Source organism: Arachis duranensis, chromosome 2 (genome assembly GCF_000817695.3).
Source record: "Arachis duranensis cultivar V14167 chromosome 2, aradu.V14167.gnm2.J7QH, whole genome shotgun sequence".
In the NCBI taxonomy this organism is placed as follows: domain Eukaryota; kingdom Viridiplantae; phylum Streptophyta; class Magnoliopsida; order Fabales; family Fabaceae; genus Arachis; species Arachis duranensis.
Window position 1 is genome coordinate 72,305,795 of NC_029773.3, and position 13,517 is coordinate 72,319,311.

Consider the following 13,517-nt stretch of genomic DNA (forward strand, 5'->3'; position numbering starts at 1 on the left):
ATCTTAATTTTTAGGAAAAAGATATTATTTTTAATTTTAGATAACTAGATTTTAAAATTTATTAGGATTAGTTATAAATAGGAACTCGGTACATTTACACAGGACACAGATTGTTACCAGAACCCTTATTTTTCTCTGAACCATGAGCAACTAATCCTCCATTGTTAAGGTGAGAAGCTCTGTCTACTTTCATGGATTGATTCGTTTGATCTTTTTAATTTAATTCATGTTTAGATTTATATTTCAATAATTGTTTTCGTTATTTATTTTATGAATATGGGTGGAACGGAAGTATGGCCCATGTTCTAATTGAGTTCTTGTAAAACTTGGAAAAGCTCATTAATTAATTCACTTGAAAATATATTATACTGAATTTCTAATTATTTGTATTTAACGGGATACGTGACATATAATCCCCTTATTTTTGGATAATTAGGATTCTTTTGGCATATAAACTAGAAATTGATCATCACCCTCTAATTGGAATTAATTGACCAAGGAATTGGTAGTTAATAAATTTTAGAGGAGACTAGGAAGGTCTAAGGAATTAGGGTCTAGTTCACATATAGTTTGCCATGAAATTAAATCTTGCATGATTAAATTAATTAGTAATAAAAGTTAATCCGGAAATTAGATAACTCTGAAACCTTAACTGCTTTCTCAAATATTTTATTCCTAACTCATTGCTGCTTACTTTCTGAAATTTTTAAAGTACTGTTTAATGCTCTTAGAATATCTCAAAACCATTTTCTGCTTGCCTAACTAATCCTATCAAACGCTATTGTTACTTGATCCATCAATCCTCATGGGATCGACCCTTACTCACGTAAGGTATTACTTGGTACGACCCGGTGCACTTGCCGGTTAGTTTGTGGTTGTAAAATACCGCACCAAGTTTTTGGCGCCGTTGCCGGGGATTGATAGTGATTAACAACTATTAGTTGTTTAATTGCTTAGATTAGGCATTTTATTTTTAATTTTATTAAAATATATTTAAAAATAATAATAATTTTTCGAAAAAAAATAAAAAAATATTTTAAATAAATAAATAGCACTAATATCTTTCTTAATTTATGAAATTAAGTTTGGTGTTACCTATTTATTATTTTTTTATTAATTTATTTTATTCAATATTTTTATCTCTTTACACAGGTTACCTCACTGGGAATTCTCTGCACTCTGACGTAGAGATTCCCATTCTTTCTTGTTTTCTAGTTGTTTATGCGTAGGAACAGAGACAAAGAACATCTCTTAGACTTTAATCCTAAATCTGAAAGGACTTTTAGGCGGCATTTACAACAAGCAAAACTTTACAAGGCTACAGAATCCACTATGGATCCAATTAATACTGATAATACCAATACGACAAATCCGAATGGGAATGAACAAAGGAAAGTACTTGGCTCTTTCTCTGCTCCTACTGCAGATCTGTATGGAAAGAGCATTGTGGTGCCTCCTATTGCTGCAAACAACTTTGAGTTGAAGCCTCAACTGGTCACTCTGGTACAACAAAACTGCCAGTATCACGGTCTTCCCCATGAAGACCCAAATCAATTTATTTCTAGTTTTCTGCAAATTTGTGATACTGTGAAGACAAATGGAGTAAACCCAGATGTGTACAAACTCATGCTCTTCCCGTTTGCTCTGAGGGATAGAGCAAAGCTATGACTAGATTTTCAACCGAAGGAGAGTTTGGATACTTGGAACAAGGTGGTCACTGAGTTTCTCACAAAATTTTTCCCACCAAAGAAGCTGACTAAGCTTAGGGTGGAGGTTCAGACCTTTAGACAAAAGGATGGTGAGACTCTGTATGAAGCTTGGGAGAGATACAAGCTACTGATTAGGCAATGCCTTCCAGACATGTTCTCCAAATGGACTCAACTAGATATCTTTTATGAAGGCTTGGGTGAAATGTCCAAGATGTGCTTAGACAATTCTGCAGGAGGTTCATTGCACATGAAGACGACACCGGAGGAGACTATTGAGCTGATTGAGTTGGTTGTAAGCAACCAATATTTATACTCCTCTAACAAGACTCCTGTGAATTCTGAAACCCCTTAGAAGAGAGGCGTGTTGGAAGTAGATGCTGTTAATGCTCTTCTTGTTCAGAACAAGCTGATATCTCAGCAAATAAATCTACTTACTCAACAGATGGGTGGCATGCAAGTCTCAGCTATCAACACCCAAAATCCACCACAGGAAGTCTCCTATGACATGGCAGATAATTTGGTGCAAAATGATAATTATGATTATGCTCAACCTTCTTTTGAACAGGTGAATTACATGGGGAGTGGTCTTAGAAATCCCAACAATGACTTATATTCTAAGACATACAACCAGGGATGGAGAAATCACCCAAATTTTGGATGGAGGGATCAACCTCAGAGACCTCAGAACTTCAACTATAATTCTCAGGGCGGTTTCCAACAAAACAATGATTCGGAAGAAATATTGACAGGTTTTAGACAGGAAACCAGAGCATCCATCAAGAACCTGGAGATTCAAATGGGTCAAATAGCCACCAGAGTTAATGAAATTGATCAGAGGACCACTAATAGCCTTCCTGGTAACACAATTCTAAATCCAAGAGAGAAATGCAAGGCTATCACCTTAATAAGTAGACAAGTGGCAAGTATGGAAGCACAAGTTATGCTGGAAACCAAAGCCTCCATTAGAAATTTAGAGGTGCTAGTGGGCCAACTGAGCAAGCAAATACTTGAGAGGTCTGAAAGCACATTTCAAGGTGATACAGTGGTGAACCCAGGAGAAGATTGCAAGGTTATTCAATTAAGAAGTGGTAAAGTAGCTGGCTCTGAGACCAAGGTCAATGAAGAGTTAGTTGAAAAAGAAGCTCTGGAGGAGAAGAAGGAAGAAGTAGAGCACGCCCCTCCAAAGCGTGCAGACAACCCATTCCCAGACTCTCTTGACACTTATCCTACACTGCCAAAAGCTCCTGAGTACAAGCCTAAGATGCCGTATCCTCAGAGACTTCAAAAGGAGACTAAGGACAAGCAGTTCTCAAAGTTCTTGGAAATCTTCAAAAAGTTACAAATCAATATTCCTTTTACTGAGGTTTTAGAGCAAATACCTATCTATGTCAAGTTCATGAAGGAGCTGTTGTCAAAGAAAAAACGTTTAAAGGGAGATGAGACAGTAATCTTGACTAAGGAATGTAGTGCTGTAATTCAGAATAACTTGCTAAGGAAGATGCCAGATCCAGGGAGCTTTCAAATTCCATGCACCATTAGGAGCCAACCTTTGAGAAAGCCCTATGCGATCTGGGGGCAAGCATAAATCTAATGCCCTTATCCGTGATGAAGAAGCTGTAAATCCAAGAGGCACAACCCACAAAGATAGCATTACAGATGGCAGACAAATCTATGAAGTCTGCATACGGATTAGTGGAGAATATCTTGGTCAAAGTGGGTAAGTTCTTCCTCCCAGCAGACTTTGTGATTCTTGACACAGGAGAGGATAAGAATGCCTCTCTAATTCTAGGAAGACCATTCCTAGCCACTGGAAGAGCTCTGATTGATGTAGAAGTGGGTGAATTAGTGCTTAGAGTGCATAATGAGCAACTGGTCTTTCATGTCTTCAAAGATATACAGCCAACAGGTGAAGAAGAGAGGTGCATGTAGGCTGAGCTTATTGATCCAAACCTTCAAAAACCCCCTGATGATGCACAGCAGAATCTGCAGCTCAAACCTCCCTTGGTAACAGTCAATAAAATTTCTCCTGATATCAAACCTAAGTTTGGTGTTGGGAATGCATCATCTACCAAGAAGGAGGTTCCCAAAAAGAAGAAAGTACCCAGAGGATGGAGAAACAAAAGATCCCTATTGAAGGTTCACTACAAGAAAAAGCGTATTTTTCGACGCAAAAAATCGACGGCTATCTCTCCCGTCGATATTTTTCGACGGCTTGCTGTCGATATTTTAAAAAAAGATAATTAAAAATAAAATAATAAAATCGACGGCTTAATCGTCGATTTTTTATGATGTATTAAATCTTTCGTCAACTACTGTCATGTTGTCGATGGAACAGAGGACGAAAATAGTTTTATTTTAAAATTGACGGACAGGACGTCTATTTTTATATTTAAAATATCGACAACATCTTCGTCGATAAATTTAAACGATCTAGATTATTTTTTAAAATCAAATAAACGATGTGGATTTAATGTATAAAATAGACGTCAAAAACGTTGCTTTTTTTTGTAATTATAATCGACAAAAAGTACCATCGATTTTTATTGTTAAAAACTGCAACCCCGCGCCCACTTCCTGCTCCAAATTCAGAAACACAATATTAGCCCAAATCTCCATTTCCTCACCAATTCACCAACCCTCGTTCTAGCTAAAATTTCTCATTTTACCCCAAATTCACCAACTCTCATTCTTCGCTGACGGTGTCACGGTTGCGCCGTCGTCACTCCGTTTGCTCGCGCCGCCGTCGCGCTCTGTTGCTGCTGTGCCGCTGTCGCTCTCCCACATTCAAGCCACTGTCTCTCCTCTTGCTCGCGCCGCCTGTCGCTTCGCTGTTGCCGTTCCACCGTCGCTCCTTCTCTCTGTTGCCGTCGTCGCTCCTCCTACCTTGGTCCTTCTCCGCTCTCTCTCAATCGAGCTCACAAGAACCAGGTATCGTTTTCAAAGTCAACTTCAGTTTCATTTGGAAATCCCCTATTTCGGGTGTAAACTATGACCTAATCATAATCTTCTATTTTCTAAGCATCAATTGAGAATATAAATGTTTGTATTATTGATGCAGCTCAATGTCATCTGGCACTGTTGATCTGTTACTCTAAATATTATTTCTTAATTATTGAGTACTATTCAAGATATGAAAAATTCACAAATGTGTGCTTTGAAGGTGGAATGTTGTTATGCCTGCCATTGTTGCCAAATCAATATCAATTCTATCTGATGCAGGCCTTGGCATGGCCATGTTTAGCCTTGGTATGATTTTATTACTATGATTTTTCTTTTAAACTCATGACATTGTTTGATTTTCGGTTGTTGGATAATTGAATTCCTTGGTGGAATTTGCAGGGCTATTTATGGCATTGCAACCAAAGATCATTGCCTGTGGAAACACGGTCGCTTCATTCGCTATGGCGATTCATTTCCTCACCGGCCCTGCAGTAATGGCTGTAGCATCAATTGTGGTAGGACTAAGGGGAGTTTTGTTGCACATTGCCATTGTACAGGTAAATAATAATAATTTAAACAAAAATTTGATTATGAATGTTTTGTTCTGTAATTTTATAGTCTTATAATCAATTTGATTCTTTAATGTAATGTGCATATTTTCAGGCTGCCCTGCCTCAAGGAATTGTACCCTTTGTGTTTGCTAAGGAATACAACGTTCATCCTGATATATTAAGCCCAGGGTTTGAACTTTGTTCATCATCTTGTTCTTGTTAGTAATCTTGAAATGTGTTGAAAATCTGAAAGCTTTGTGTTTATTTTGTTGCAGGGTTATATTTGGGATGCTAATTGCTCTTCCTATTACTCTAGTTTATTATATTTTGTTGGGGCTGTGAAGAAGATGAGGACGGGGAGGAATGACTAATTATAATGGTGTTACATTTACATTTACACCCTTTTGTTATATTAATATTATTATAGGGTAATTTTTTTTGCCATCCTCTAACAATGTAGAATTCGGAAGCTTAATCAGAGTTGGGAATGAATGAAGTGTGTTTGTAGAGAGGGCTTGATAGCTATAATTTAATTACTACTAAATAGGAAAAGCATCCAGAACTTGCAAACAATTTGCATTTTGGTGACATCTAACAGGTCAATCATTTATGGAATAATGAAATTATTGGATATTTCTTCTTTGCCTCTTCAAGCTACTTCAATGCCTTCTCTGAACTCACGTTACAAGTTATTTCATTCTCATAAGATGTGAGAAAGTTTCATGCAAATTAAATTTTTATATATGGATTCTTGTTCTTTAGTTAATCATCTCTAATATATGGATTCAGGTGAAATTTGTAGCTGGTACCAACTAGAGGCCGTACCTATAATCTTGACAACTGATTCAAACATTGGTAAAAGTTTTTTAGTAGTTATCTTAAGCTACTCAGCTTAGCTATTCTTGGATTTATATTTAATCAAATTGTTATCATAATACGCAATATATGTCCACATCTTGTTAGTAGTTACTCTGCAATTGATTGATATTTCCATTTACTAGGTATCCTTTGGAGTTGAATGTTTATTATTTTGCATAACTCGGTTTCAGGGGAGCTGAAAATGTGCATATTTTGAAGACTCTTGGTGTTGATCATGTGGTGGACTTGGGCAGTGAAAATGTGTTGCTATCATTACCATAAATTGATAGCCAATTCAGCCAATTTAGATTTTATTTACTTTTCAGCAACCAGTTTGGGGAAGGGAAGAAGAAAAGATAACAAATCTCATTGGTTGATTATTTCAATTTAAACATGTTAATTTTAATTCCGTATATGTTCCATAATTCATGCTTCCTCGAACTAACTCCATTGATTTTACTTAAAATTTATAGTGTGATTGTGTAAGCTCTGAAGGTGGATAGTCTGCAGAGACTTTGCTCATCTCTGGAACCTCTACTCAGAAAAATTGAGTTATAGTTTCTTCCTTTGTATTAAATCTTGCATATTTAATCACACCTACAAAAGTATTTAATATTGTGCGTTGCATACTACCCAAACCCATCCCCATTAGATCACTCCCACTATGCATGAATACTTGTTTAAAACAGAATTGAGTTTATAATAGTTTTCAGAACAAATTGAGCCTAACACTCTTCACTTGATTTGACGCATTATTGGTTTTTTGTTTGATCTAAAGAATTCAATATTAAATTTATTGTTTTATTTGGACGTAGCTATATATATGGAAGAATCATTTAAAGGAAGTAATCAAGATCTTCAGTCCTTATGATGTTTTGTAAGGTACCGTTTTAATTCTTCTAAGTCTTATGAACTATATAGGTCAGTGAAGAAGTGGAGCGTGCTTTGGCAAAACTAGGCCCTGCTAAACTGGCTGAAAGGTGTATCCTAGCCTCATATTCAAATTTCTAAGCCAAACTTCTCTACTTTTTGTAATGTTTTTCTGCAGGTTATGATAAGCAATTCATTTTCATGAATTTTCTGTTAAGCATGAATTACTTAATTTAGCTTGCATTAGATCTTTTCCATCAAGAATTTGAAGGTTCAAAGGCAAAGAATGAATATATTCAAATTTTTATCCAATTTAAATTTAAACTGATTTGAGGCAATTATGGTAAAACATCTTGCTTTCTTAGGCAATTGGGCTATAGGGCTTATAAACTTGAATCCCCTAAAGATTTATACAATCCATTTGTTTCCATGTACTTTGGTGCTGACTATGTGACATGGTTATCCGAATATGAAGAGAGGTATGTTAATTCAGCTATATACTTACATATTCTCTTTTAGTTGTATCAACTATGCATAATATTTTTAGTTCAAATAAATTAAAGTATATATACATATACGTTTGGAGAAATCTCCTTAATATATTAAAAGTATATCTTATTCCAAATTCTTTATAGTGAATATTATTTTTTCATTTATCATCTTTTACCTTAAAATAAAACCTGAAATAATTAATACTTTTCTTATTTCTTATTTATTTATTTAATTACCCAATTAATTTGTTTATATTATTAATTACCTAGAATTTCAATTCTTACTATTTTGGGTTTTGATAAACTGGTACGAATAAATCTGAAACTTTTGCAAATAGCCTAGTATTGTATATAGCAGTGATTTGAGGAACCTCATCATTTGAAAACTTGGAATTTCTTCAGCCAGCAAGAAAGAAGAATTGGTATGCTATTTTTATATTCTTTAAAAGTGCAAATCCTTTATTTTATCCTATTAAATAGAAAAATCATGTCCTTAAATTCTAAATCTTATACTAATAACTTTCAAAATTTAAAATTAGGTGTATTCTTGAAAACAGTTTCAAACACAATTGTTGTCTTACTAGATTTATTTTTAAAAAATTTAATATAATTTCATATATAAATAAATTTAATAAATTATTTTCAAAAAAAAAATGGTATTCGAAACAATCTAAGAAAATAAAAACATTAACAAGGGATAGAGTGGGGTTTTGATTTGCTAAATTGATGGTAATCATTAATTGATGACATTTTTCAATTAAGTTCTTAAATTCTGATGATATTCTTGATTTCAATAGGATCATCAAATCATGTATTTGCTGTAGAAAATGCTGATTCTCCAACAGTTAACTCTGGGGATGAACTGAAAGAAACTACAGTTAACTCTGGGGATGAAAATGATACACCAGGGTAAGTTCTTCATATCAATTCCCTTTCATTTAATATGAATTTAGTCTCATGCTTTATGTGCAATACCTAGAAAAGAGTAGTAGTACCAATTTGGAACAATTTGGAGAAATAATAATGAAATATTATTCTTTTTATGTTACTATTATTGCAGATATGCAATGAGTGGGAAATTGAATGCTAAGAGTGCTCTACATAGCTTGGGTGTTGTCCTTCAGAAACTTTTGGCAGATCATGCATTATCGAGTGGTCAGCAGAGCCTATTTTTTAGGGAGGACGATTCTAACGATCATGATAACTCGGATGATTATTTAGACGAGTATGAGTAGGTTATTTAATTACGTTACTTTGAATATTAAGTATTATTAGTGGATTACAATTTAAACGAATATAAGTCTAAGTTTAGTTATTTATCTTGTCTTGAGTCTTTATGTTAGAGGATTATTTATTATTTTGATAAGTTTGTAAATTTATTATCTAATATTTAATGTAAATTTTATTTTTGTATTTAAAAGTTTATTTGTCTTGTTATATATATTCTGTATAAATTTTATTTTTATATTTATTTGCATTAATTATTTATTATTTTTCAAACAGAAAAAAATTAAAACATATCTATTAAAATCGACGGAATAATTGTCGATTTTTAATTTTAAAATAGACAAGGAAACTCAAATATAGACATAGAATTTGTCGGTATATGAATAATAAAATCGACGGCAACTGCGTCGATTTTATTGGATCCAATATCGACGGCAACGTTGTCGATTTTGGTAAGCATATTATGGACAAACATATTGTCAATTTTATTGGATAAAAAATCGACAGAAATGGCGTCGATTTTATATAATAATATTGACGGCGATGTTGTCGACTTTATTAAGAATATAAAATTCTCAAACTCATATTATAGACGAAACAACTGTCGATTTTATTAAATTATTATCGACGGCCAGACAAGCCGTCGATTTTATTAGCATTTTGAAAAATCGACAGGCTTAATAGCGACCAACTCCGCCATCTATTTTGCCGTCGAATTTTAATATTATCGACGGCTTAGCCGTCGATTTGGCCGTCGATTTTAACGACGTTTCTTCTAGTGGTTTCTCCCCAGGAATGAAGGTGGTGTTGACCAGTAATCCAACATGGGTTTATATAGTAATCAGAATCCTCTCTCTGGAGCATATTGAGCTACGTTATGGAGACATAGAAAAGAAGTTCAAAGTAAGGGGTGAAGAGCTAAGCCCCTATGACCCCCTCCTTAGAGAAGCTGACCGTCAAGCTAGTGACGATAAAGAAGCGCTTGTCGGGAGGCAACCCGATAATTTCGTATCCTTAGTTATTTTTCGTAGTAGTAGTTTTCTTACTTGTTGATTTTTATTGAGTTCTTACTAATTTTTTGATCATGCAGCTATTTTATCACAGAAACCAAACACCTCAAGCTCTATATATAATTCAAATAAAAAAAGAGAGAGCACATGATGAGCGGATAATTTGTACGCTTTTTGGCATTGTTTTTAGTATGTTTTTAGTATGTTCTAGTTAGTTTTTAGTATATTTTTATTAGTTTTTAGTTAAAATTCACTTTTCTGGACTTTACTATGAGTTTGTGTGTTTTTCTGTGATTTCAGGTATTTTCTGGCTGAAATTGAGGGACCTGAGCAAAAATCTGATTCAGAGACTAAAAAAGACTGCAGATGCTGTTGGATTCTAACCTCCCTACTTGCACTAGAAGTGGATTTTATGGAGCTACAGATGCCCAATTGACGCGCTCTCAACAGCGTTGGAAAGTAGACATCCTGGGCTTTCCAGAAATATATGATAGTCCATACTTTGCCCAAGATTTGATGGCCCAAACCGGCGTTCAAAGTCACCATCAGAATTCCCAGCGTTAAACGCCGGAATTGGCACAAGGATGGGAGTTAAACGCCCAAACTGGCATAAAAGCTGGCGTTTAACTCCAAGAAGAGTCTCTACACGAAAATGCTTCAATGCTCAGTCCAAGCACACACCAAGTGGGCCCGGAAGTGGATTTTTATGTCATTTACTCATCTGTGTAAACCCTAGGCTACTAGTTCTCTATAAGTAGGACCTTTTACTATTGTATTTTCATCTTTGGATTTCTTTTGATCTTAAGATCATCTTTGGACATCTAGTTCTTAGATCACTGGGAGGCTGGCCATTCGGCCATGCCTAGACCTTGTTCTTATGTATTTTCAACGGTGGAGTTTCTACACACCATAGATTAAGGTGTGGAGCTCTGCTGTACCTCGAGTATTAATGCAATTACTATTGTGGTCTAAACCTTGTCTGTGGTATTCTGAGTAGGATTCAATGATTGAATGACTGTGACGTGCTTCAAACTCCTGAGGGCCGGGCGTTAGTGACAGACGCAAAAGAATCACTGGATTCTATTCCGACATGATCGAGAACCGACAGCTGAATAGCCATGCCGTGACAGGGTGCGTTGAACATTTTCACTGAGAGGATGGGAGGTAGCCACTGACAACGGTGAAACCCTTGCATACAGCTTGCCATGGAAAGGAGTAAGAAGGATTGGTGAAGACAGTAGCAAAGCAGAGAGACGGAGGGAACACAGCATCTCCATACGCTTATCTGAAATTCCCACTAATGAATTGCATAAGTATCTCTATCTTTATCTTTATGTTTTATTCATCATTCATAACCAATTGAGTTTTCCTGACTAAGATTTACAAGGTGACCATAGCTTGCTTCATACCAACAATCTCTGTGGGATCGACCCTTACTCGCGTAAGGTTTATTACTTGGACGACCCAGTACACTTGCTGGTTAGTTGTGCGAAGTTGTGTTTATGCCATGGTATTGAGCACCAAGTTTTTGGATTCATCACCGGGGATTATTTGAAAAGTATTGATCACAATTTCGTGCACCAGCACACGACGCGTACGCGTCAGATGGATGTGTGTGAAAAATAAATTGGACAGAGAGTTGTGCAAGAGTGACGCCAAAATGGAGCCTTTCGCACAAACGATCCCACGCGTTCGCGTACCCTACGCGTTCGCGTCGTTTGTGATTTTCACCATTCACGCGGGTGCGTCACCGACGTGAACGCGTGACCTACAAATTCGACGTAAAAGAGTGTTTGGACAGAAAGTTGTGCTGGCTTGGGGCAGGAAGTGTGCTAAATCACAAAGTTGGGCACGCGGACGCGTGACTTATGCGTTCGCATCAGTTGCTCATATGGCCATCCATGCGAGCTCGTGAACGACGCAAACGCGTCGTATGAAAAATTGGCTCCCAAGCCATGCGAACAGAAAGTTACGTGGGCGCGTGGCTGGCTTTGTGCAAATCGCACAAAACCCAGGGCATGCAATCACGTGCCTGACGCTAACGCGTCATTATGAAAAAATGCGCGATCCACACGTACGCGTGTTGTATGCGTACGCGTCGATTGCGCCGCCCAGTTTTCTTTCTCTCTCTCTCTCCCAATCCTAATTCTCTCTTATTCTTTTATCCTTTTTTTTCTCTCCTCATAATATTCGTCTCTTCTATTTTTAGTTCTTCTTTGCTTGAGGACAAGCAAACCTTTAAGTTTGGTGTTGTTGGACGCTGCGCTTACTGGTTTTCTGGCACAAAAGGGAAGCGAATCATCTTCATTGAGGAGCACAACCTGAAGAATAAAGCAACCGCTAGGATAACTAAGGTGGTTGAGTTTCTTTCATTTTTTATTCCTCCCCTCTTTTTCTATGTAATGTTCCGGCTTTCTGCTATTTTGCTTTGATTGTTGCATGATTCTTTATTAGTTAGAATCCTAAGACTAGTTTAGTTTTTTTTAATTGCTTTAACGCTGAAAAGATGTTTCATGTACCACTCACTGAACTTGAATCTAAAAAGAAAAGAAAAAGAAGTGATGTATTGCATGAGAAATTGAGTTAATTTTAAGAATAGTCTGATTTACTTAAAGGTGGTGGTATTTTCTATGATTTTTGAATGCATGATATGAACAGTGCATATTTGAATTTGAATCAAGGGATGTTAATGTATAAGGAATAGGAATTGAGAGAATTATTATGACTTCTCTGAAATTTAGAAAAATTTAATCCTTGAAGCAAAAGAAACAGCAAAAGAAAAAAAAGAGAATAAAAATAAATAAATATTAATAAAAGCAAGGTCCAAGGCTCTGAGCATCAATGACTAGGGAGGTCAGACATGATTAAAAGCTCAAAGAGTTGTTTCCCTAGTCATATGCTTGTGGTGTGATTGTGTCAAGTAATCCTTGAGACAAAACACTTAGAGTCGAGACCAAGTGCGTTTAACAGAGTATGCCAAAGGCTTTGAGCACCACTGTCTGAAGTAACTGAAAGAAAAATCAGTACTCAAAGAGAGTCTCCCAGTTAAGTGCTTGTGGTGTTTCTGTGTCAAGTAACTTTTGAGACAAAACATTTAAAGTCACGGCTAAGCTCAAGGTACAAAGCACCAAAGAAAAATAAATTAAAGTAAATTTTGTTGTGTTCAAGGATTAAACTGAAATATAAAAGATCAGAGAATTCATAATATTATCCGGATTCTAATTCCAAATGACATTAACATTCTTCTGATTCAAAGGAGAGTGAGATGCCAAACCAATTCAGGATCGCAGTTGTAAACCCCACTATAAGAAGAGACACGAGCTTAATCGAACTCTCATTCTCATGCAAATTCACATCATAAGCTTATATTAGTTTTGGTTGCTTGAGGACAAGCAACAGTTTAAGTTTGGTGTTGTGATGTGTGAGAATCTTGTCTATCTTTTCCTAGTGAATTTGCATCTAATTTGTTGAGTTTAATTAAGAATTAATTATATTTTAGCCACTATGGATGCTATTTTGAGTTTTATGCAATACTGTCTATTTTAGGTAGCATTCGGCGGAATTTGACGGAGTTTCTGCAGCACAAGAATCAAAGGAGACACGCGTGGGCGTGAATTGAAGATTTGCTCAGTGACACATCCGCGTGACCGACGCTTTCGCGTGACTTGCGAGGAAGACCAGTGACACGTACGCGTGACTGACGCGTATGCGTGACGTGTGCGATCTGCAAAATTTACAGAAATCGTTGGCATGGATTTTGGGCCGCATTTTGACCCAGTTTCTTGCCCAGAAAACACAGATTAGAAGCTGCAGAATGAACAAATCAAGTGGTCCCCACCCATCAGCTGAAGACTTGATTAA

General features: G+C 36.1%; 2 protein-coding genes across 5 annotated transcripts; both read left to right on the plus strand.

Annotated features, from left to right (window-relative positions):
- The first annotated feature begins 4,277 nt into the window (after positions 1-4,277).
- LOC107474936 (probable auxin efflux carrier component 1b) lies at positions 4,278-5,823 on the plus strand. Of its 2 annotated transcripts, XM_052257025.1 has the most exons (6): positions 4,278-4,637; positions 4,870-4,955; positions 5,049-5,206; positions 5,313-5,389; positions 5,476-5,579; positions 5,661-5,823. In XM_052257025.1, the coding sequence occupies exons 2-5, from the start codon at positions 4,883-4,885 to the stop codon at positions 5,540-5,542; spliced, it is 375 nt and encodes a 124-aa protein (XP_052112985.1). In that variant the 5' UTR covers positions 4,278-4,637; positions 4,870-4,882; the 3' UTR covers positions 5,543-5,579; positions 5,661-5,823. The 2 variants fall into 2 exon arrangements, with proteins under 2 accessions (XP_052112985.1, XP_052112984.1); XM_052257024.1 differs by having other exon boundaries at positions 5,476-5,823.
- Positions 5,824-5,841: 18 nt separating this feature from the next.
- Positions 5,842-8,759, plus strand: LOC127744762 (uncharacterized). Of its 3 annotated transcripts, none has more exons than XM_052257027.1 (5): positions 5,842-5,909; positions 5,990-6,055; positions 6,250-7,407; positions 8,217-8,328; positions 8,480-8,759. In XM_052257027.1, exons 3-5 carry the CDS (start codon positions 7,398-7,400, stop codon positions 8,652-8,654), a joined length of 297 nt encoding a protein of 98 aa, XP_052112987.1. In that variant the 5' UTR covers positions 5,842-5,909; positions 5,990-6,055; positions 6,250-7,397; the 3' UTR covers positions 8,655-8,759. The 3 variants fall into 3 exon arrangements, with proteins under 3 accessions (XP_052112987.1, XP_052112988.1, XP_052112986.1); XM_052257028.1 differs by having other exon boundaries at positions 8,244-8,328; XM_052257026.1 differs by lacking the exons at positions 5,842-5,909; positions 5,990-6,055; positions 6,250-7,407 and having other exon boundaries at positions 8,092-8,328.
- The last annotated feature ends 4,758 nt before the right edge of the window (positions 8,760-13,517 follow it).

Bases quoted from the DNA above. Each gene is read 5' to 3' on its own strand.
- LOC107474936 (XM_052257024.1), top strand. From the start codon at position 4,883: ATGCCTGCCATTGTTGCCAAATCAATATCAATTCTATCTGATGCAGGC. The intron at 4,956-5,048 runs GTATGATTTTAT...TGGAATTTGCAG, and splicing joins CATGGCCATGTTTAGCCTTG to GGCTATTTATGGCATTGCAA. The intron at 5,390-5,475 runs GTTTGAACTTTG...ATTTTGTTGCAG, and splicing joins CCTGATATATTAAGCCCAGG to GGTTATATTTGGGATGCTAA.
- LOC127744762 (XM_052257026.1), top strand. From the start codon at position 8,195: ATGATATTCTTGATTTCAATAGGATCATCAAATCATGTATTTGCTGTA. The intron at 8,329-8,479 runs GTAAGTTCTTCA...CTATTATTGCAG, and splicing joins GATGAAAATGATACACCAGG to ATATGCAATGAGTGGGAAAT.